The following is a 22,781-nucleotide window of genomic DNA, read 5'->3' as shown; positions in this document are numbered from 1 at the left end:
AGCAAGGGGACATTAAGACATGTCCAGTCACACAGACAGCATTTTGTGTGTTCTCCTCGTGAACTCTGTCTATAAATTTGATAAAACTATTCTAAATGACTATGCCTCTATCCCTAAAAAGAGATTCAGAGAGAAGGAAAACTGAGGAGTTACTTGTTTTTATACCAACTAACTGATCATGGGCTACCAAATGCATAATGTTATAACAGAAAACAGAATAATGCTATTCATTTCATGCTTATTGTTTTTGTCAAAAAGCCACAGGCCACAAAGATACCACGTTCAAGTGCAGGTCATCTATCTTTCCCCTCCTTCACTCTTCCCTTGCAAGCTTTTATCCTCCAACCCTCTCTGGCCATACCTAACACCTTTTAAGACTGTTACAAACAAGAGCAACACAAAGCCAAATGGAATATATCCCAACTCTGAATGCACCAAATTCAGTCCACTTACTTAAGGAAGAGTAGAAGTAAAACTCTTTTACCACTCATCTCCATTGTACTGCTTTCCCACATACTTGGCAAAAAAAATTCCAAAATAATTTGCACCTCATATCCTATTAATACTTTGTTCTGAGCAGAACGGTGAGAAGAGGTTTCTGCTATTTAATTTGGAAAGCACAAATTTAAGCTGCATCAAGTAGTTATCATCTAGTGGTTCACGTGCAGATTTCTCCAAACAAATTATATTGGACACAGCACATATTGAATTGCGAAGCAAAGCAAAACTCCTAGTGCAATCAAGTATCTAAGTTAAAAAGCTAAAGCATAAAATAAATCTCTCCAAACATAAAAATCTAACTACCCTTTCTAACACCACTTTGAAGAGTTAAAGTACCACACAAATAAAACTGCCACTCAAATATTAACAACATCAAAAAGAATAAAGTAAGCTTTCTGTGAAGGTCTGGTGAACATTTGCTGGACTAGCAAAATAGAAATGTTCTCTAATTATTCAAAGATGAAAGAGTATCTATTTAAATGCATGTGATTGTTTGAATAGTCCTTGATGGGACAGTATTATTACTACCTAGTTCTCTCTATTATAAGCTAAAGAGTATGTAAAATCTCTACTGTCAGTGTAAAACTATATTATAACACTGCAGTCATGGGCAGCTGAATTTGCTGACTACAATACTTTTTCTCCCCAGGGTGCCATACATTCATCCTAAATTCACAGGGGAATCAAGCCTTGTGGAAGAAGGAACCCTGAGGATATTTTAGCAACACCGCAGTGGGGAGGGAAGGCTAATTATGAAAATGAGGCAGAACTATTACAGTGGGAGCTCCAGGGCATGTAAGACTTGTACAGAAATGAAAGTAGTTGTAAAATGAGAAATATGACTAAGCCAAGGCTATTTGAACACCTTTTTTGTTATCGTGATGGGCGTGTATTTTATCATCTGTCTAGTTACTCTTGAATGGAGTATGCCATTATAAATAAAAAGTAATTTCCTAATGTTAAATGCAGAAAATGAATGGTCTTCATGAAAAACTCCAGAAGGATACACAAAACCACTACGTTATCAAGTACGTTTTATTAAGTAGAATCAAATATTTGTGGAATTTAAATTACTCTCAAACTTCCAGAATCTTTTCAAACATAGACTTGCATATGCGCCCATCACTGTTACAGTATTATTAGATGGTATCTTAAAAAATAAAGGCCTAGAAGAAATTTTGATTCTGTCTGAGATTGCTTCCATCTTTGATTTGTATCATTCAGAGGAAACATGTAAATATGAGCATAGGCATCACAAATTTAATCAGATATCAGTGCAGCCTGATGCTAAAAACACAGAAGCACTTAAAAACATGAATAAATTAAGTAAACAATCACATTTTGCAGATGGAGAAAATAGGACAGAGACCTTTCAATCACATTTATGATCATCGTCCTGCAAAGCTATTTACTGCAGAACACAGTAGTTGCTGACCATCTATGCATATTTATTGCACTCTAAATTAGAGCTTTACACAAGATTTAATGCCTTAGTGACCTGCAGACTTCGTTAGACACGCAATTCTCTTGGACTGGCATTAAAAGGAATTCAGACTACAGTGATTCATTTAATCAGAAGGGCAGTTGGATTGTGTACCCAACACATTAACATTCCATGAACGCTGCTAGCTACCTGATTACATCCAAGCCCAGGTCGTCACCTAGATCCTTCTTCCCACTCCAACCACCACCCACTCTCAAAAAGGGACAAAAGGTTACACTACTGTTTGCTTCAGGTTTCAATCTCTCCAGCTCATGGAGGAGGCTAAGCTCTTGCAACATCTGGGCTCACTGTTCTTTGCAGTCAGTGTTTCAGGTTCCAGAAGATACTTTGAAGTTTGGACAGTTAGGGTTGGTTGGTGGGTGTGCATTAACAGGGGGTTCAGAACAGAAACAGGAAATCTCAAGTTGCTGTTGATTCAACATTCTTTTACTTATTTTTTAATTGTATTTATTGGGTATTAATATTTATTGGTGTTTCCTAAGGGAGGCATGAAAACTAAACAAAATGTCAGCAAATTGCATATTTGCTGTCACTTTGCATATTACCTGACATATTGCACATCTAATTCCTCTCAAGAGCTTTAAGTAAGCCATGAGCAGGATTCATTCCACATAAAACAATAATTAGAAGAATAATCCACCACTGCAGAAATGTGGGACATCTACCTGGATGTCCTAACATGACCAGCAGAGCTGCACAACAGAACTGTTTTTACAGCAATGTCCAGCTCACACAGCTTTCCTATCAGGGATGCACAGAGTAGTTCTTTCCAGGGGTGCCAGTCCTCAGCTCGGATTTCAAAATGTGGAATAGCATTGATTTGCTTATCTTCAAACCACAGGCTTGTCTAGTTGGCCTGCTGTTGCTCAAATGAAACCATTTGCCATTTATATGGAGGCCTGTAGATGGCATTCAACCAAACAGGGCTGAAAATATGTTCATTCAAAATAAAATTTCTGTCCAGTAAATATAAGCACATCTAAGTAAATCCCAAGCTTATAACAACAACAGCATTTTGTTTCTGGCAGGCAGCTTTTGAAACTCTAGCAGCAAGTTATTGTTTCTGCACACAAACAAAATGTTTGAAGTCTATCTATTTCAAAACCCAATCTGAACTGGGCTCCTACACAGACACCCACACGCTACAGAATCAGCGTGTCCTGCCTCGTGGTTTATCCTTAATAAACACAATGGTTTCTCAATTAGAGAAAGGCTTCTAGCAAGAAAACATTATAACTGGGGGGAACACAGTTTAAATATAAGAAAATATGCCTCATTTCTCAGTATATAAAGAAGAGGAGGCACCATTTAATTCTAGACTATTACAGTGATAGAACCTCAATCAGCTGAAACAAATTCAGTGAAACTGGAGGTTCCTCATACTCTAACATAATTATTAGAAAAACATCACCACTTTTTAGCCCAGACAACAGTCATAATCCCAAGCACAAGGCCATCTTCTTTTACTACAAATCTCTTTAAAATTCTTCAAAAATAGTGGCATCCACTATAACTTCAGTACACTTAATGGCAAGGTACTGCTTCAGAGTTAAGGTAAGAAGAGTCTATCATGACACCATGCCTCTGGAAATCTTCCATTCCACTTGCATACATTAATTTAATTCAGCTTATGTTCACCTGGCAAAAAGTCACACTTGGAAACTACGACGGCTGAGACTGTGTGTAAAGTTCCAACGCAGACAACTTTCATATGCAGGCTAAAACAAGGCTCTTAAAATAGGGAACTATTCTGGAAATGCTGACACATCTTTAACACTGTGAGTGGGCGCCAATATAATACACACATTGTGTACACATATGTTGCTGTCTTCCTGGGAAGCTTAACTGAAAGCCCACATGGTTGATGTGGGACAGCAGGAATGCCTCTTTGAAAGCACTCATACTGCTTATTCATAGTATCCCAAACGAAACCCAAGGCATATGGTAAAATTATGCCATTTCACAAAACAGTGCTTGTGACAGTGAACAACCCTTTTGAATCAAAATTAGCCTTGACACTTCAATAAAAAAAAAAAACCAACAAAACACCTTGATGACAGAATTTAGACACAATATTAAGCATTTAAATAAAAATAAATTTTAAGAGCTAGAACTGTGGAGGTCATCAACACAGTTTAATAAATTGAGTTCATCCATTACAAAAAGTCTTACTTTGGTAGTTCTTTTTCCACTAAAGCACACACCCACTATAGAGTGTCAGACTCCCAAAAGAATAATGAAACAATAGGTGAACCATCTGCTGTTACACAAAGCAAATAAAAAATCCAGGAATAGAATATATGGGAGTTGTACTGAAATCAGCATTACCTTTCCATTTTCTCTCACTCTAGATTCTTAGCTAAGCTTTTACAAACAAAAACAATCAAAAAAAGCCACCACACATGAAAGCTTTAAGAGCTTCCAGACCTAAGCATACAGGGTAAAGTAGGACATGAAATATCCTTTGAGACAATTTTTTTCCCCCTCTCTTGGCAACTCTAAGCCATACAATAATTTTCCAGCGACAAATACTCTGCCTCCTGTTAATACATCAAATGGCTGGCACTCATGGAACTGGTGTTCCACAAGGGTGCAGAAGGATACGACAAGTATCTTAAATTGCATATCCATGGATATCCACAACTTAAACATCTTCACAGCTGTCAGCTGATTTTACTGTAAGGTTTACTTTTCACTGTCCTTTCCCAGCTTATTTATGCACATCAAGTGCAAGGCAGACAGAACTCCTTAACAGGCTTAAAACAAGTGTGAACAAATAACTGCCCAAGGAAAAGATTGCCTTGGAAAGATTTTCTGTGGAGTACAAGATTACCCGAAAACTAAGTGCAAATAAACAAAAGAATAGTACATTTACATGTCTTCCCAACAGGTGCCTCAAAGTGCTGTAACAGAAACAACCCTTCTGTTCCATAATATTGGAAGGATTCAGCCACTAGACATTTTTACCATGTTACAACAGATACTAAAAGACAGGTCTTGCTCTTTCTTGCTTGCTTTTTTTATGCTGAGTAAACATAAGCTAATTTATTTCTCTCAACCCACAACACTCTAACACTTCACTAGCCATTCTGTTTCCAGTAGCTGGGGATGTTGTGCTTATTGGTTTTGAGAAAGCATGTCTAAAGTCCTTTCAGTCATCCACTCCAGTAACAAATTGCATTCCCAGAAATCACCCAATAAAAGACTGATTTTTAAAACAAATGTCCAACAGTCTGTACTCCAAGTTCATTTTAAAATATATTTTAATATTCTAAAATAAACATGCGTATCTTTTACGTTGCCCATTACAGTTTAGCATTAGCAACACTGAATTCATACAGCACAAACAAATGAAAACTCTGAAAAAGCCTCAGCCCTTTCAGAAAAGGATTTTGCATTCATATTTCCTCTAAGCCACTAAAAAACTGCTATGTGGTGTTCAGACACTTCTCTTCCTGCATTGGGATTCATTAAAGATTATTTCAAAGTGACTGCTGGGATCCATGATCCTCACAGAACAGCTTCCCTCCCCCATTCTTTTCTTCATCCTTTTCTTCCCAGAAAAGTAGAAAAATGAGAGAAAATAAGCAACTCTCTCAGTGCCACTTAGAAAGCTTTATAAGGCAAGGTTCCTTTCAGACAATCATTATGGGCCTGTCAGTCATATATGTGTGTAGTTAATGAAACCACATACACACACAGACTGGAGGACAGCTGTGCACCGACTGGGTCACCACTGATCCATCCTCCTGAACACCCCCCAGATGAGCACTGTCTTCTTACATTACTCTGCTCTGCAAGTGATTAGAGCCCCATTCCTCATAGGGCATTAATTATCGGGATTAACAGTAAAAGGAAACACATGAACAGGATGCTACATACTTTTTTTTTTTCTGCTTTGAATCTTTGTGTATTTGGTACAGCTATGAATTAAGGAGTAAAAAGGATATGCAGAGATCTGAACAAAATAGTACAATACAGGCTTCCAGTCTGCTAGCCTAAAGAAGCTCATAAAAAAAAATACTGGAGAGGATTTCAGCCTGCTGACATATGACTTTCTCAGCAAGACAAAAAAAAATTGTCTATATATGCCACATTCTCTATTTTCCCAATTGCAATACAGAGCATATATCATTAAGTTGTAAAACCACCGAAGCATTAGCCACTGGGAATGAGCTGTCAGTAAGATAGTTATGAAGTGGATTAAAAATTCCTATGAAGTTAGAACATACACAAGCCTTTATCAGTGCTCCTATTCACCATTACTCTGCTGCTCTAGCCAAAAAGCACATAACCTAAAAACTACTCTTAATTCTAGCCTGAAAGTGCTATACTGTGAATCAAACGGCATAATACTTCCATCTAAGTGACCTACAATGACTGAGGTAACCAGTAAAAACTAACCTAACTAGAAATAAAGCATAGGTGTTCTAACCCTGTTACAACAAAAAAATAGACACAGCCTTCTCATTATGACTCTGGCATTATTGGGGTGGTCTAGCAACTGAATATGCGTTTTTCCTATTTTAGTGTTTCAGAGCTGAAATCTAGAACAATATTTTGTTACCAAAACCCTAGGGTTTTTTTCTAGTATCTTAAAACTTAGAAGTACTTAGAAATAAAGAGACAAAAAGAAGCTAAGTTGTAACATAGTCATCTCCTTTATTGCTGGCGTATTAGGCAAGCAGATGTTCTTAACAGAGACTGTCATCACTTAATGACAAACAATAGTTGGAACACAGGTTCTCCACTTCAGAATTTTCACAACAGGCTGCATATTTTAACAAACTCAAATGTTTTCAGGCTCTATTTGTTGCATTATAGCTTCCTTAAACATGCATGACATTTATAGAGTATTAAATACAACTTACACAGCTCTAAGTGTACTGACGGAAGGCTTATGTACCATATTTGCTGAAAGTTCTAACTTTGACTTTAAAGAAACTGTTTATTTTTCTTCTGTCAAAACTAAGCATTCTCCAAAAATAAGAATGATGTTCAAGGAGTTTGATATTAAACCCTAAAGTAATCTAGTAACACAATAATTTTATTTTTTACAAGTTATGTAATGACTAATTCTCTGTAGCCCCATAAACTGTTTAAAATGTTGACGTGAAAACATCTGAAGGTGTTTCTCTTCATCTTTACACACTCTCCCACTGGAGAGTAGTCAGAATTAAAGGCCTGCTCTTGGATATACACCTGTAAGGTCACACAAATAAATGACTGCTTTTAAAAAAATTAAGCATTGTTCTAGCAAATGTTCTTAGGTACACAATGTTTTATTACTGACCCTGCATTTCATACTTCCCATGACAGACATTCATGACTCAGAAACAACTCTGAGATGAGTTCACAGAATATTCTGTTGGCTGAGGACCATTTTCCATTGGAACAGTTTGAAAACAGATGCTAATACGTTTGTCTGTCTTGCATTAATGCCCTTTAACTTGTAACGGGAGGCAAATTTTTTCTCATGCAGTCATTTCCTAAATAATACAGTATTGCCCAAAAAGTCCTATTTTAAACGTGAAAACTAACAAATGAACTTATCTTCTTTTAAAAAATAAGATTTATGATATAGAGCTAATGAAGGTGTTTGGGGTTTTTTTCAGGACAAATAAAGAGGTTAGCAAAAGCCTTTAGGATATCACTAAGGCCTGGCACGCACACACAAAAGAAGAAATAATTAATCTTATTAAAACCTTTCTTCAGTCATAGCATAATCAAGACTAGAATTTGTTACAGAATATTCCTCTACACAAGTTAGGGAGTGATCCCAGATTTTCCACTAAGTATGTAGGTTTCAGTTCTTCGAATGAGTTAGTCAACAGATACAAGAAAAAGGTGAACGCTGGGCTCCAGATATAACTAATCAGGACCTACAAGAGACACTTTACTCACTTATAGACAAGCCCATGGATTCTTTTCTTTCTCCTATCAGTACACAGAGTCTAATCCAATCCTGTCCAATATGTCAAGTACTCTCTCAAGGGTCTAGATATTCTCCACTCTTGGTCATCATAGACACTGTGTAATACTTTGGATTTGAGCTCAAGAGAAGGAGAGATGGTAGATAATCAAGAGCTGATAAGACTTCCTTAGCTTATTATTCAGTATTACTCCCCCTTACAGAAGACACATTTACATTATGGAAGGTAGGTGCAAACCTGAGGTTAATACTTAAAATGAGATATGGTGGTGGATTTTATTTCTATAGACCCATCTGTTTAGTATCACAGACAGAACAAAGTAAGGCTCTAACTATTGCTAATGACAACTCTGAGTAAGATTTGTGCAATAAATAACAATCTTCATGCATGTTTTTTGTACAGAAGACAGGAATCATTTTCCTATTTATTGTTGCTTCAAGTTTCAAAGCCATAGAGTTTTACTATTTTATCTTAGGGGAAAACAAGATCATGTTTTGTGAACATTCCCACAATTGTATCTAGTAGAGGAAAAAAATGAAACTTAATTATTTTTCCCTCAAATTTTTCTCCCACTGTACGGTCACAGAGGTTTCCAAAGACCAGCTAATAACAGTAAAAGACTAACTCGCGAGGTGGATTGTTTAGGTTCCCAACAGAGTCCTGATATATACAATATATCAGATACTATGCTGAAATTATATCTCCACTGTTTTACCATCCAAGAATAAAAAAACAAAGTCCTGTTGCAGAGACATCACATCAACCTCAATCATACAGAAATTAAATTTAGCTCAATCCATATGTTACCATTGATTATAATCTTTCATCATATACCCCAGAAATGTGTTTCTTACACATCTGCTACTTTTATGTTTCCCCTATATCATACCAGAAAAAGTAAAGTAATAATTATAACCAAATATTACTAAAATGAACTAACATCATTATTTCTTCACCACTTTTCTGATCTGTCAGGATATTTGCAAGAATAAAGTCAATACATTCTTCAATATGTATCTCACTTAACACAATGTTAAGAATTGGGTAATAAACAGATTATGGTAAAAATCTTCCATTGGAAAACAGGATAGCTCTTTAATTCTGACATGTGAAATCTGAGCAAATGATGGGGAAAGCACACAATATTTTATCATATGCTAGAGACAAATATAAAAATATTTCAACAATGAATACCTTGGTTGCAAAACAGAAAGATTCAAAATATGTTAGTCATCTATACAGACACCGATGACAATCACCTGGATGTTGCTCAGGGAGTTTTATCCCTCATATAAGTTCACTTACTGACTTCTTTTTCCATTTGTGCTACGTGTTAAAAGACGTGCTTCTTTTCAGACACAGTTTACTCTTGATACTTTCTGTGCACTACTTGTTCTGTTTATTTGGATTTTTTTAATAGTTGCATTCATTGTACAGTCTTTTGTGTAAATACCACATTTTCTTTCAAATCAAGCAAATGATACTGCTAAACTGGCTCTCAAGAGAACGTGCTGTTAAATCATCTGGAATTGTTCAATATAAAAGAATGAAATATGCCAACATATTAAACTTACAAGTAGCAAAACTGTTTCATGCAGACAACACAAACATACATTTTTAACTACAAGTCCTTGTTCCTCCAATATCAATTAACAACATTAAAGCTTTGTCTCATTCCAGAGCATGCACAGTATTATTGTAGAATCTGTAAAGACAAAGTTAACTTGAGAATGTGCAGCCACTGATAAAACGACTTACTAAATAGTTATATCAACTCTGTCATTTCTAGTATGACTCAAGTAAATTCACATTATTAATACTGAAGCAAAGAACAGAAGAGGAAGAAAAAATTATGTCAGTGATCACAAAGTATTTTAAAAGTTCCATGAAATTATCAAAGTACTCCCTTTCTAGCACAGCAGACTTCAATGGAGAGTTTCATCCATTGTCCTCTCCATCAATATCTCACTCTGTCTCTCTTGTTTTGAACTCAAGCTTCAGCTGTGGTAATCATAACATATCCTTTCACCCTTTTTCAGATTAAGGTTATTTCTTACTCTGTACAGGGTAGTGAAATGGTCTTTACTAGGTTTTGATGCACAGGGAGCATGTCTTCTAGGCTGATTTTTGATCAAGCATTTTTTGGATAAAAGGATTACCACTACAGCACGTCTGTTTTTATAAACTGGCTTTACTTTACTTTCAAAGAGCTTCTATTGACTAAACAGCAAGTGTACCACTTGAAAGTGATTATTCCCAACTTCCTTTTCATTTCATTTATAGCATAAAAGCAGACTTTTATTCTTTCATGTCTCTAATTTTTAATGGAAAACAACGCCACAGAAGATTAGGGAAAGGAAACTATTTATTTTTATAACCTGAAAATAAAATTAGATGTGCTTATATATTTAGGCGTACATTTCATAAAAATGGATGCTTTCTTTTAAAACCTTTCTCTGCGTTTTTTCTTGCATGGTAAATACCTTTCATCCCACAGGCTAGTGCTGAGAACATCCTAAAACAAATGCCTTACCACTGAATATAGAATACTTCTGACAGAGAAGCAGAGAGCAAATTTTCTAAGAATCAACCACGCATTCAAAAGTGAGTCATGAAAGATCCATTCAGGTCCATTACAGGACCCTTCCTCACAGTAAATTCAGGAGCCAGTGCTGTCTCTTCTTCAAAAAGTTCCTAAAGTTGCTATCTTGATGAGATCAGCTGGGCTTTATCATACCTAAGGACATAGCTCTATTTATAGCTGGTGACCATGGCCAGCCTCCACATGCACAGCTGTTCCCTACAGAGACCTTGCAGACAAGTATAGTGAAGGGATGTGAAAAAAGCTGTTACAGAGTAGAAATGGTACTACTATCCTCACTGCCAAATGCACTGGAGTATTTCCAGACCCCTCTGATCAAGAGTACTATATTTTCAGAAAACCACCTATTTTCCCCAGCTCACTTTACATGAAATGAAATCATGTAGAAAACTATGCCCGTATAGGTATTGCATCAGTCATACTGTATAATCCCAGTTAGTAGAACTGTCATTAGGTTTATCATAAAAGAAGTTATCATGTAACACATGAAAAGTCTGCAGGACTGATTCCCCTAACTTTGTGCTTTTCAAGACCTTTCACACATGCACAAAGTGGGTATAAATCCTGTGGCACCTTAAAATTTGGCAACATTATCATGTACACTTTTCACAGGTATAAATGGTTATAAAAAGGGCAACAAGGAGGATCTCAGACTATGTATATCCCCTCACAAGCAGCTGAACTGTGAGATGTGACTGTCAACGCCACATTATTTGTAAGATGATGTTTGAAAGAGACCTTGCACTAACATAGAAAATGCTGTCTGATTTTATAAGAGTAAAAAGTAAAAGACAAAGTGCACATATCTCTCCTCTACACAACTAGATATGGATGAAGGATCTAAATCAATTAGAAGAATTTACAAGCCATTATTTTTTCATTAGGATCTTTTGTGGTTTTAAAATCCTTGTCTTCCTCTGCAATCTGAATAAATAGTTGCCTTTAAGTAACTCTGCTACTATTACTTCCTTTGTTCTCATTTAGCAACACCGTCCCCCAAGCAGTGAAGATTAAAAAAAAAAAAAATCTAAAAATTTAAATTTTGCCTTACAACTACTGCAGTCACACAGGCTGTTTGCATTTATGTTGAGAACAAGCTGTCATAATACCGCCTTACCATTTGTAACCTCCACGCATTCTCACCTGCCCTTTGCAACAAGAGTCCCTTTGTTTGAAAAGTGTGTTTGTATAACATTTCTTGTTTAATTTAGACTAGAACCAAAAATAGCAAATGGCTTGTGCTTCACCAAATCTGCACTGAAGCTCAATTACTCATGTGGGTCAGGTACACCAAGGGGCTTATTAAAGCTGTTTGGCTCACATCTGGTTTTATATCACATCTAAGGAACAAGGAGGGGAAAGGGGGTTGGAAATTCTCACCATAACATAAAAGCTTAAAAAAAAAATTCATTGCATTTCCTCTTCCCATACAACCCCACCTAATCAGTCATCTGCTCTCTTTTCCTCAGAAGAAGCCTCTTTCTTAGAGGCTATTTATTGTAGCCAAGTTCCATTCCCAATTACCTTAATATAGGTTGTACATTGAAGGAGAAGTGTCCTTTTTCCTATAGACAATACAGGAGTTTAAGCAATGAGTCAACACTCCAGAAGACTTTCAAGCAGATTAATGCAACTACCTTTCCTAAAAATCTATTGAAGGAATCATGTAAAAATACAGGTACATAAATACAGGAGGGGAAAAAAAACAAATACTAGATTTCTTTCCATTAGCTTCAGTAAGATTAAACAGTCAATATATTTCATCTCTAAAATGTGTTGACACAGTTTACGTAGAGGGGTTTACATATCATGTTAAGCAACAGATGGATGATATGTGCAGCCTAACTGTTCAGCTCAGAATTTACTGAAGACCAAAAACTACATAACATGCTAGGAAAATGGAACAACTCACAGGATTCTAAGAAGCCCATAACTTTTACTTTATTCGACAATTACCAAGTTATCTGTGTGATGTCAACCAATAGCCAAAACTGGCTCTATGAAAAGAGCCACTAACATCCTTTTGTGAATCTGTACATTCTATTTGTCAAACAAGAAAACCATCAGCCAAAACAGTCTTAACTTGTCCAAATAAAATCATCCTGAATCAAAACTTTACTCTTCCTGATCCTTCTTTTAATCAACAAAACCTCCTGTGCCTGGAGACACAAACAAATTGTGAGGCTTGCTAAGTTATAAACTTCCTAAATTCCTACAAATAAAATAGCAAGGTTGTGGTAGAACATGAGGTAATTCAAAGAAGTAGGGTAAGCTAGCTTACACTTACTACAGGACAGAAGTGTACAAATGGCTGTTACTGTATTACAGCTGGAATACCTGACACCCATCCTGATGCTAACTGTTTTAACTTCTTATCAAGTCTATATTTTCAGGATAAGGAGGGAACATGCCATAATTTTCTGCAGTAGAAAGATCTCTACCAAGAATGCTGTGTAATTTGATGTGCCAGTTCAAGGACTTGATTCAAGAACCTTAACTGATCTCAATTGTCAATGCAGACTTAAGGAAGAGAAATGGAATACTCTATAAACCCATTACCAACATGAACAGTAACAAAGGAGAATCTGATCTATTGCTTGAACTGTAGATAAGACCTCCTCAGACGCCTTAAGAGAGTATAAGAATTCTGCACCGATGAAACATTTAAACAAGTTATACAATTTAGAAATATGCAATTTGAATCATGACACCAAATTGCCAGATGCACAAGAGAATTTAGTAAGACTTTCTATACAGAAACAGGAGTAGTTTTGTGATCACCTCAAAGGACTGCTTTGACTCTGACTTTCACTGCATGCACATCTGTTTCTACACTGGCCCCAAAACCACTTCAGCTCTTCTCCTCTTGCCACCTTCATACACGTACCACCTACTACTTAAGAAATATTCATCTTTCTTTTTACCTTCCACTTCTGGAATGCCACTTAAAAATAGTCAACTTACTTTGGCCAAACTGAGAAGCATTTAAGATATCGTTAATTACACACCCTGGTTTTATACTTTTCCACCTCTCCTCAAATAAAGTGCATACAGCAGAAGGCATGCAACATTAAAACAGTCAATGAACAAATTTCATCAAAAGATGTATTTTTCCAAGGACATGATTTACAGGTAAGCACAGGAAACCTCCCACTTGTCTCCATTAGTAAAAAGCAGTTGTGTTAGCCCTGAAGACCATGTCCAACATCTTGAATGAATCCAAATGTAATCTCCCCACTGCCACTTTATTCCTCCTCTAGTCTCATTATTATAACTGACGTGCTTGATTTCTACACCTGGCTAACACATTTATCTGAAAAACTGCCATTCTACAAAGTTTTTACTTTTTCTGGATGCATAATTCTGGAATGCAGCAAGAAGAAAGGAAGTTTGGACTTCACAGAAAAGATGTTTTCCAGCTTTAGTTTACTTCCCAATAAACAAAGAGAACCAAAAAAAAAAAAAAAAGTCCAACAAAAAACAAAACCCTTGAAGGCACAGAAAGCCTTTTAAGAGTAGATGTACCTGAATGAGCAGTTTTAATAAACCTGGGTTAATAACCTTTTAGAAAGTAAAACCTGACAAAAAGATCTTAAAATTACCTCATTCATAGGGGAACTTCTGTGAAGCCTATATCTAGTACAGTTTACAGAACTTACTGAACCATCATCTCCTACTTCATTAAGCAAGAGGACTGAGAGGACATAATTTCATAGTAGACATCATAGCCAGAGGACAGATCCAGTTCAAACACAACAAACAAACCTGCAAACCCTACTTTCTCCACTTAGCAAGATTCATCCAATAGAGTACAGAACAACAGCACCAACTACTCTTAGACATGTATTTGATATGGAAACAAGGCAGAGAAGCAGCACTAACACAGTGTAAGCTCTTGTACACAATTATTTGTACATAATCTGATTGGCACACTATCTTGTTTCATCCACAGGATCTTTGAGAATTAAAATTTATGACAAATTATTCACAATGGAGTAACTTTGGTGTCATCAGACAAATAAAATCACATGTATATGTGCACTGGTTCCTAAATGTACCATCACTATAGAAGTAAAAATATTATTTAATAGTGCTAATAGGTTAAAATTATACCAATCAAATACATATAAAGAATGCTTCCAAACACAGCCAGTTTCTCTTTTCCATGATGGCCTTCTATCCAGAAACCAAAACAGAAATAAAAAAAAACAAACATAGAAACTGTCCAGGTGTCAACATTTGCCTTGCTTTTTTTTTAAAACTGACTATTTCCCAATACTTCTACTACAAACTGACTATTTCAATTTGACATTCATTTTAGAAGCATCTTCAAAAACATATCTTTAAATGATCATTCCTATGATTGCATCATAATGCTAACAAATAATGTATTCAGATTAATGCAGGCATATTTGGAAGCAAATAAGCTAAAAACATTAACGACTTCTTTTATTAAGTTACCAAGAATTAACATGATTAAGTGTGTTGAAGCACTGCTTCAATTTTTGCTCAGATACCTACTCATAGGGCTCAGCAAACAGGTACACCTTCAGTCAACTTTAAACTAGGACACACATACAGATTAAACACTACCAGTAGATGAAAGAGGGTGCACTGAAATCATAAAGATGTAGCTTTAACTTGGAATGGCATGAGCTGCTGAAACAATGCTTACAATTTTTTTGTTTAAGCATTCTGACATACAGTCAGAATGCAGATTGTATAGCAAACACAGCTAAAAATTCGAACACGGGAAAAACATTTCTATTGCCCTTCTTTCCTCAAGCTTCAAACTCCATCAGTTAGGCAAAATAACACAGTTGTCACCTTCTGAAATACAAATTTAGAGAGCCTGAAGTAGTTATTGTGATTCAGTGCACTTCATTAGTATGATTTGCTTTAAAATCCCTCCTCTCCAATCGTGTCACAAGAATGACTCAAATAAAAAGACAGTAAATGTTAGTTGTACCTTCCTCAAAAACTGTCTGCTTCACAAGACATCCTTATATCACCAGTGTTACCCTAACACAGGAAAATGAAGCGGGTGACTGGAAAGAAGAAAGCAACTCTAACAACTAGATAAAATTACTAAGACAATTTCTGCACAGTCATTCAAGCAGTAACAGCAGATATTCTGAAAAAATGACACTGAAACTGGCTTTAATTTATTGCTAACTGTAAGCAACACCTTACATGAATGGGGATTTCATACAACACAGGTAAATCAAAGTAGAATCTGTTTATATAATGCAACCACTTGTTAAATTTCCCTCACCATAGAAAGTTCTTATTTCCTTTGCAACACAATGACTTCTGCACATACAGCAAATGGGATACTTAAAAAAGAAGCCACAGGCTCCATGCTGAACAATTCTTCCAGGGGTTCTGGTAAGAATGCATCTAAACCGAAAACATTCTTTTACGTACCTAGGAATTCAAACACCAAACACATTCATCGAGATCTGTACTTGTCACTAAAACAGCTCAAACAAGGTATTTTGCTCATCTTGGAGCATTTTCTCTACATATATTCCCAATTGGACAGTCTCTACTTACTTAAAAAAAAAAAATTTCCTTAGATGTTAAGCAAACTTCAGACACCCTACCAAGCACAGGAGACTACCACAGTATACTGAACAGCTATAATCATTGCTAAAGATCTGGAAGGAACATATGTATAAATCAAACATAACAGCAGTGACATTTACAAGAATGTAGACATTTCACTGCTTCTATCAACCCTTTCACCAGCTGTAAAACTATACTGCAACCATGCCTGCCTCAGAGCTCAGGTGCAGACAGAAGAGCAGGGATTCAATCCTCCATTCACTTTGTTTCCCACTCCCCACTATCTCCTTTAAAAAGAGGGGACTCTGGAAAGAACATCATCTCTCTTATTTGAATAGATTTAAAGTTATACAACACATGGTAAAGACTAATGGCCACAAACACTGTTATATTCCCTCCCTCCCAAAACAAGATGGTAGATTTTGCAAAGAATTTCCTGAAATACTATTTTTAAAGTATTAGGTAATAAAATCAAATATTAAAAACCTCTTCAGTTACCACCAAGAGTACAGATAAAGCAGACATTATTCCTTTTATTAAAACTGAATCACTGCAAATCAGGAATCCATTAGGTTTCTGATACAACTTCTCAGCACCAAACTAGCATTATCATCACCTTATGCTAACACCACATAATATCTGAAAAATGTGAATATTGTTTTGTTTCATTCCATCCCTTCAGAAAGCTCTAAGTCAACATCCATCACAGCTCCCACAGTTTTAAGAACTGGGGTAGGGAGGTCAAGCTCAAGCCAAGTTAACAGTCACTCTCTCTACCACAGGAAAAACTACATACTGTAGGGCCCCGTGAATAAGTAATTACAATTAAATGAATGTTTTATGAAGGAAATGCACTTGGTTTTAAAGGTCACAAAGTGACAGATAAGAGCATACAGTGGAACAAATCCAGCAAATTCCTGATTGACCTGCAGGGTCAATGAATCCAAGCAATGAATGCTTCTGCTCTTTAAATAATTAAAAATGTCAAAACACAATGGCTGCAGACAACAGTGTTAAGAATGCAGACAGACCCAATAATCTACTTCATATTTAAATGTTTCACTTACCTGTCCTGTGACTGCTCTTCATACATTCTTTCCTTTCCTTCTTTGAAGAGTCTTATAGCCCGTTTTGATTTTTTCATAAGACTGTCAATGTAGATTTTAAAATATTCGTTCTCACTGAGTTGTGCGAGTTTCTGGTTGTCATCATATTTGCTCAGTATAAGTCGCAAATGTTGGTAAGTGTCAGGTAGAATGTCAAGTATGTAAGGTGGGCTGTTTTTGAGTTGAAGCTTTGGGTTTTGGCACAATCTTACCTATAAGCAAAAACAGGAGAATGTAAAAGACAAGAAATATGTTTGGACAAAAACTGATCTGACATCTTCAAACTTATAGGTGTAACATACTCCTTCAATCTCCAGGCACAAAGAAGTAAATCCTACTTCATTAATATTCTGTGAAATCTCAACACAGACTCTTAATGTCAAAAGAGGCATAATTTGACTTAATCTTGTCACATGTATAAAAAGCAAAAAAACTTACCTACAAAGTTTGGGGGTTTTCCCTTAAAGTAAGAATGCCTTTGCCTGCCTAATATATGCTAAGGAGTATATTATCAAAACAGCATGCAACTAAAGCCAAGAGTAGTACTTTCATAGAGATCTGTTTGCTGTAAGTTAACTTACCTATGGATGTTTAAGCATCTACCAAGAACTGACATTCTAAATTACTTTGTCATCTGATGGTTCTCTCTTTTCTTTATCCAACAATACAACTTCTTAGAACCTACAGGAATTTAAACCCATTATTTTTCAGCTCCTGGTCGTACTAGAGGTTTGGTGATTTGATCTTGGCTGGATGCTTGGTGCCCACTAAAGCTTTTCTATCATTCCCCTTCTCAGTGTAAGAGGGGAGAGAATATGTCACGAAAGGTTCATGGGTCAAGATGAGGGCAGGGAGAGATCACTCACCAGTTACTGTCACAGGCAAAATAGACTCAACTTGGGGAACTTAATTTTATTACCAATCAAATCAGAGTAGGGTAGCAACTCCCTTCCTCCTGGGCTTAATTTTATCCTCTTGACCTCCTTCCCCCCAGTGACATATGGGGACGGTGACTGGGCGCTGTGGTCAGTTGCCACTGCCACATTGTCTCTGCCACTCCTTTCTCTTCAGTGGGAGGACCCCTCACACTCCTCCCCTGCTCCACCATGGGGCCCCTCCCACAGGAGGTAGTCCTCCACAAACTTCTCCAACATGAGTCCTTCCTGCAAGTTGCAGTTCCTCATGAACTGCTCCAGCGTGGGTCCCTTCCACAGCTTACTGTCCTTCAGGAATAGGCTGCTCCAGCATGCATCCCCTGCTGGGTCACAAGTCCTGCCAGCAAACCTGCTCAAACACGGGCTTCTCTCTCCACGGGTCCACAGGTTCTGCCAGGAACCTGCTCCAGCGTGGGTTTCCCATAGTCTCACAGCCTCCTTCAAGCATCAACCTGCTCCATTGTGAAGTCCTCCACAAGCTGCAGGTGAATCTCTCCACTGTGGACCTCCATGGGCTGCAGGGCACAGCTGCCTCACCATGGTCTGCACCAAGGGCTGCAGGGGAATCTCTGTTCCGGCACCTGGTGCACCTCCTCCCCCTCCTTCTGCACTGACCTTGGTGTTTCCAGACCCGTTTCTCCCACATATTCTCACTGCTCTCTTCCCTGCCTGCAACTGACTTCTGCACAATAACTTCTTTTCCAGCCTTCTTAAACACCTTATCCCACAGGCTCTACCACCATCATTGATGGGGGTCAGCAGCAGGTCTGGCACTGGCTTTATCAGATGTGAAGGAAGCTTCTGGCAGCTTCTCACAGAAGCCACCCCACAGTCCCTCCATTACTAAAACTTTGCCATGCAAACCAAATACAAGATCATCTTAATGGACTTAGAGTCTTCATGTTCCTAAATGGCACAAATATTAATTGATTATTATATATCTTACTAAAGAATAAAATTCAATTACTTGAGCAACTTTATTTCAATCTAGTCTCTACTGGGTACTCTTTTTGTTTCCTGAACATCTACAAGGTTAAAATTGTCTCCTGGCTACTCAAATTCTCTTATAATTTGTTCTGTAATGTTCTGTTGTAGAAAGCAAGAGAGATCAAAACTAACAGGTAGTTTTTCAGTGGTATTGCACTGCGCTGTCTATGATCAGCTAAAACACTGAAGAGGGACACGTTCTAAACATGTGCGTGCAGCTGTACATATGCAAATACTTACAAAAAAATTAAGTCCATGTGGTATAAAAGTTTTATAGGCATCATTTGGAGATTGCCACATTATATATTAGTGACTTTGACATTCTTTTGAGGTAACTAACGAGGTTGTAAAAACATCTTAATACTGCTGAAACTAGATTCCTATTCTAATGTATCAACTTCAAAAAAGTGCAGTCTTGAGCAATTCTGGGGGAGGGGGAACAAACTTGTATTCTCTAACACTCACCTCTCTAAACTCAAAGCTTTATCACTATTGTTGATCCCTCTTGCAATTTCTAGATCTAACCATTAACAAATTTACTGCCTTCAGACTGCTGTCACTAGCAGACCTTCAGGCACCACAAACAGCAAAGCAAACACATCATAGTTTTTTACCCTCTGAAACATACACATAAAAACACAATCAGGCAAGCAGACTTAGGTAACTGGGGTCATAGAAAAGTGGAGATAGAATTCTGAATGGACAAAAGTCAAGCACTAACAAGTTTTTAAAAAGAAGCCCAGCACCACTGAAACTGCACAAACTCATAAATACTGTAGAAATGCATTTTATCCAAAACAGTATTTAAGACATGACATTTGCAATAGCTCCCCTCATTTCACTGATCCATTGTTATTTTAGTAATTGCTACTATTCTTTCAACTACTAGACAAATTAACACACCAGGAAGCCTTTTCACAGAGAAATTTACAATCTCAGTAGGAAAAAAATGACAGCCAAGGGAAGCAGGCAAATATGAATACATAAGCATAACACTGTTGAACATGTTAGAGCGTAGTTCAGGCACTGAACACTAGCAGTTCGGTATTTCTAGATATAAACAGCAATGTTTCACAGCAAGGTCTCAAATAATTTTGTGGCTCATAAAAGAACTCCTCAGTTGAGGAAGAAGATAGAAGGAAGCAAAAAAGAGTAAAAGATTAAGATACTTAATCATCTCTTGACCTAGTAATAAAGTCTGGATCTGCAATCCATAAGTGCAAAGAGACTTTGAAAGTGAAAATAACTTGTTTATATTTCATGCAATAAAGATAAGGTCACCACAATAAATAAAGGGACAACAGGGTCCCAGTCGTGGTTTAGGACATGCCTGAAGTAGCATTCTCAAAGAATAAGGGTTGGATAGGATGGCATTCTTTCAAGGTCAGAAAAGCAAAGCTGAACTTTACATAGAGAACAGCAAAGCCTGGATGGAATGAGAGATTTAGGTGAATGGATTGACCTGAAGATTCAGACACAACTTCTAAAAGAGCAGTTCAAGTAAAGGAGTTGCACAAGTGAAGGCTGGATGACGGCGTCACCCCAGAAGATCAAGAAAGGAGCTAACAAGAGAAACTTATGGAAGGAGATTAAACATTTTTCTTGTTACACTGAAGTTAAGCTGACAGACTTCTTTAAGGAGATTTCAGACATCAGGCAAAGAATTTTGCATGTGTAGACAGACCTGAAAAATCATCCATGCAGAGACATACATGAATTTCTTTTTCTTTTGTAGAAGAGTAAGAAGAACTGGACTCTCAAACACAGAAGTGAAAACCTTTATGAAAAGCATAGATGTTTTCCCTCTGAACTTCTGTTCTCTGCAATTTCTGATTTAGTCAAAACTTGAAACTAGACTGACATTCTTCACAAAGCCAACTACAGGTGACACAAATCTGTATCACTGAGTAGGCCTCACAACTTTATGAAGCAACAAACACAGGGGAAAAAAACAGCTTAAAGATGGTGACATTTATTCAGAGGAAAAAGTCAGCAATGAAAGCACACCACAAGCAAAGAAGGCTGCAAACATTTTGAATTACTTATTTATTCTAACTTAAAACTCATGAAAAAAGAATTAATTATCTTCCTGAAGTCTATCTTTTCGACCAGATGTGCCAAGAAGCAAAATATAAGTGGTTTCATATATTAGAAATACCATTAAAATATTAAAACAACAGGAAAAAGCAAATTGTTTATGCTGATGGCTGAATGTTCAACAGTCAGTCCATTCAACTATACAAAAAGAATATCCAGTTATAAGGAAAAATTAAAAAAAAAATCAAAAAAATAAGTTTCTCTTTAAGAAGTTGTAGAAAGTCTTCAGTCCAGTGTCATTACATACAGTATATATACATATACACATCAAAACAGGATCCTACGGTCAAGATGGTTTACCAGGCTCCACCTTCTGATGAATTTACAGAGACAAATGCAGCACACTACCAGAACCTTCAACTTCAGAATAAACTTTTAAGAAAGTCATACAAAAAAATCTTCTGCACCTCAATTAGCCTTATACATTCTAATTGAAAAAAATTCTAACATTAAGTTCAAGTCAGTGATCCAGTGAAGTAGTACAAGGCTTTCTTTACTTTATAGAGTACACAAGGTTTTAGTTGAAAGGAAGTAATATTGTAAAGAAATGGCTGGTAAACCATATGGTTTCCAGAATGAGGATGTCCTGACACATACCACAGCAGTTCACAATTAAAAGTAAGCAACAAGAAATAACACCTGCTGACGCAAAAGATTTAGCAAGATCTTTCTTCAAAAGAAAACAGAACTCAAAACAAAACAAACAACCAAAAAACACTCCAAAAATAAAGACCTCCATATTGCACTTTACAAAGCAACTCTCACCAACACCTTAGGAGCGGACATGAATCATATCACTGTGTGATTTTTGTATTGTTTTGACTGGAAGTTAGCATGTACATATTTAGCAAGCAGTGTAAAAAAATTAAAAGCAGTCAGTCAACAAGTTAGTAAGAAATGTCTCTCCTGTTGAGGTAAACTGAGACAAAACTAAGCTCCTTCCAATACCTCACTCAGGGAAAATCCAAGTACTTAATCCAGAATCACAGAAATAAGAGAGTGCAATTCTGATTGTGAAAAACCGAGGCATTATCCTAATCTACCAGAAACTGATTTTGAAACAGTTAACTCTGGAACTTCTAGACAAGCTTACTCTAGTTCCTTTGTAGAAAAAAAATCAACCCCCTCTTCCCTCCTCTCTTCCTCCCCCACTAACCAAAATAAATACGACTACTCAACATTCTTTAATATGTTTGACTCAAACTACAAGGCATTATTTCATAGCATCGTCAAAGATGAGAGTAATGGAGGCCTATTGTAGGGAGACAATTTCTTGCAGAAAACTATTTTCTATTCACTTTTTAAAGCAAACAAAGTTGGAAGCCCTGGAGTCGTTTGACAAAAGAACTTTTGTTCAAGTGAAGTATAGGAGCCTTAACACAACCTGTTTAAACACCTAATGCTAGTCAAAGACAATACAAGGAAAGTAACTCAGCTAAAACAGAGTAAGTATCTAATGAGTAGGACATCCGCTTAAACAGAACGAACTAGAACAATCGGAGCATCAGTGCTCACACACTCCCAAAACTACACTTCAAAACTGCCCAA

General features: G+C 36.8%; 1 protein-coding gene across 2 annotated transcripts in view; it reads right to left on the bottom strand.

Annotated features, from left to right (window-relative positions):
- CBLB (Cbl proto-oncogene B) overlaps positions 1-22,781 on the bottom strand; it is a 132,074-nt gene that overhangs the window by 103,299 nt on the left and 5,994 nt on the right. For both annotated transcript variants that reach the window (XM_027681441.1, XM_027681442.1), the window contains exon 3: positions 17,176-17,426. In XM_027681441.1, coding sequence (XP_027537242.1) covers positions 17,176-17,426 — 251 coding nt within the window. The remainder of the gene's footprint in view (positions 1-17,175; positions 17,427-22,781) is intronic.

Source organism: Neopelma chrysocephalum, unplaced genomic scaffold (assembly GCF_003984885.1).
Source record: "Neopelma chrysocephalum unplaced genomic scaffold, ASM398488v2 Primary Assembly neopelma1_60, whole genome shotgun sequence".
Lineage (NCBI taxonomy): Eukaryota > Metazoa > Chordata > Aves > Passeriformes > Pipridae > Neopelma > Neopelma chrysocephalum.
Note: the sequence above shows the minus strand (reverse complement) of the source record. Positions and strands in the feature narration are given on the sequence as shown.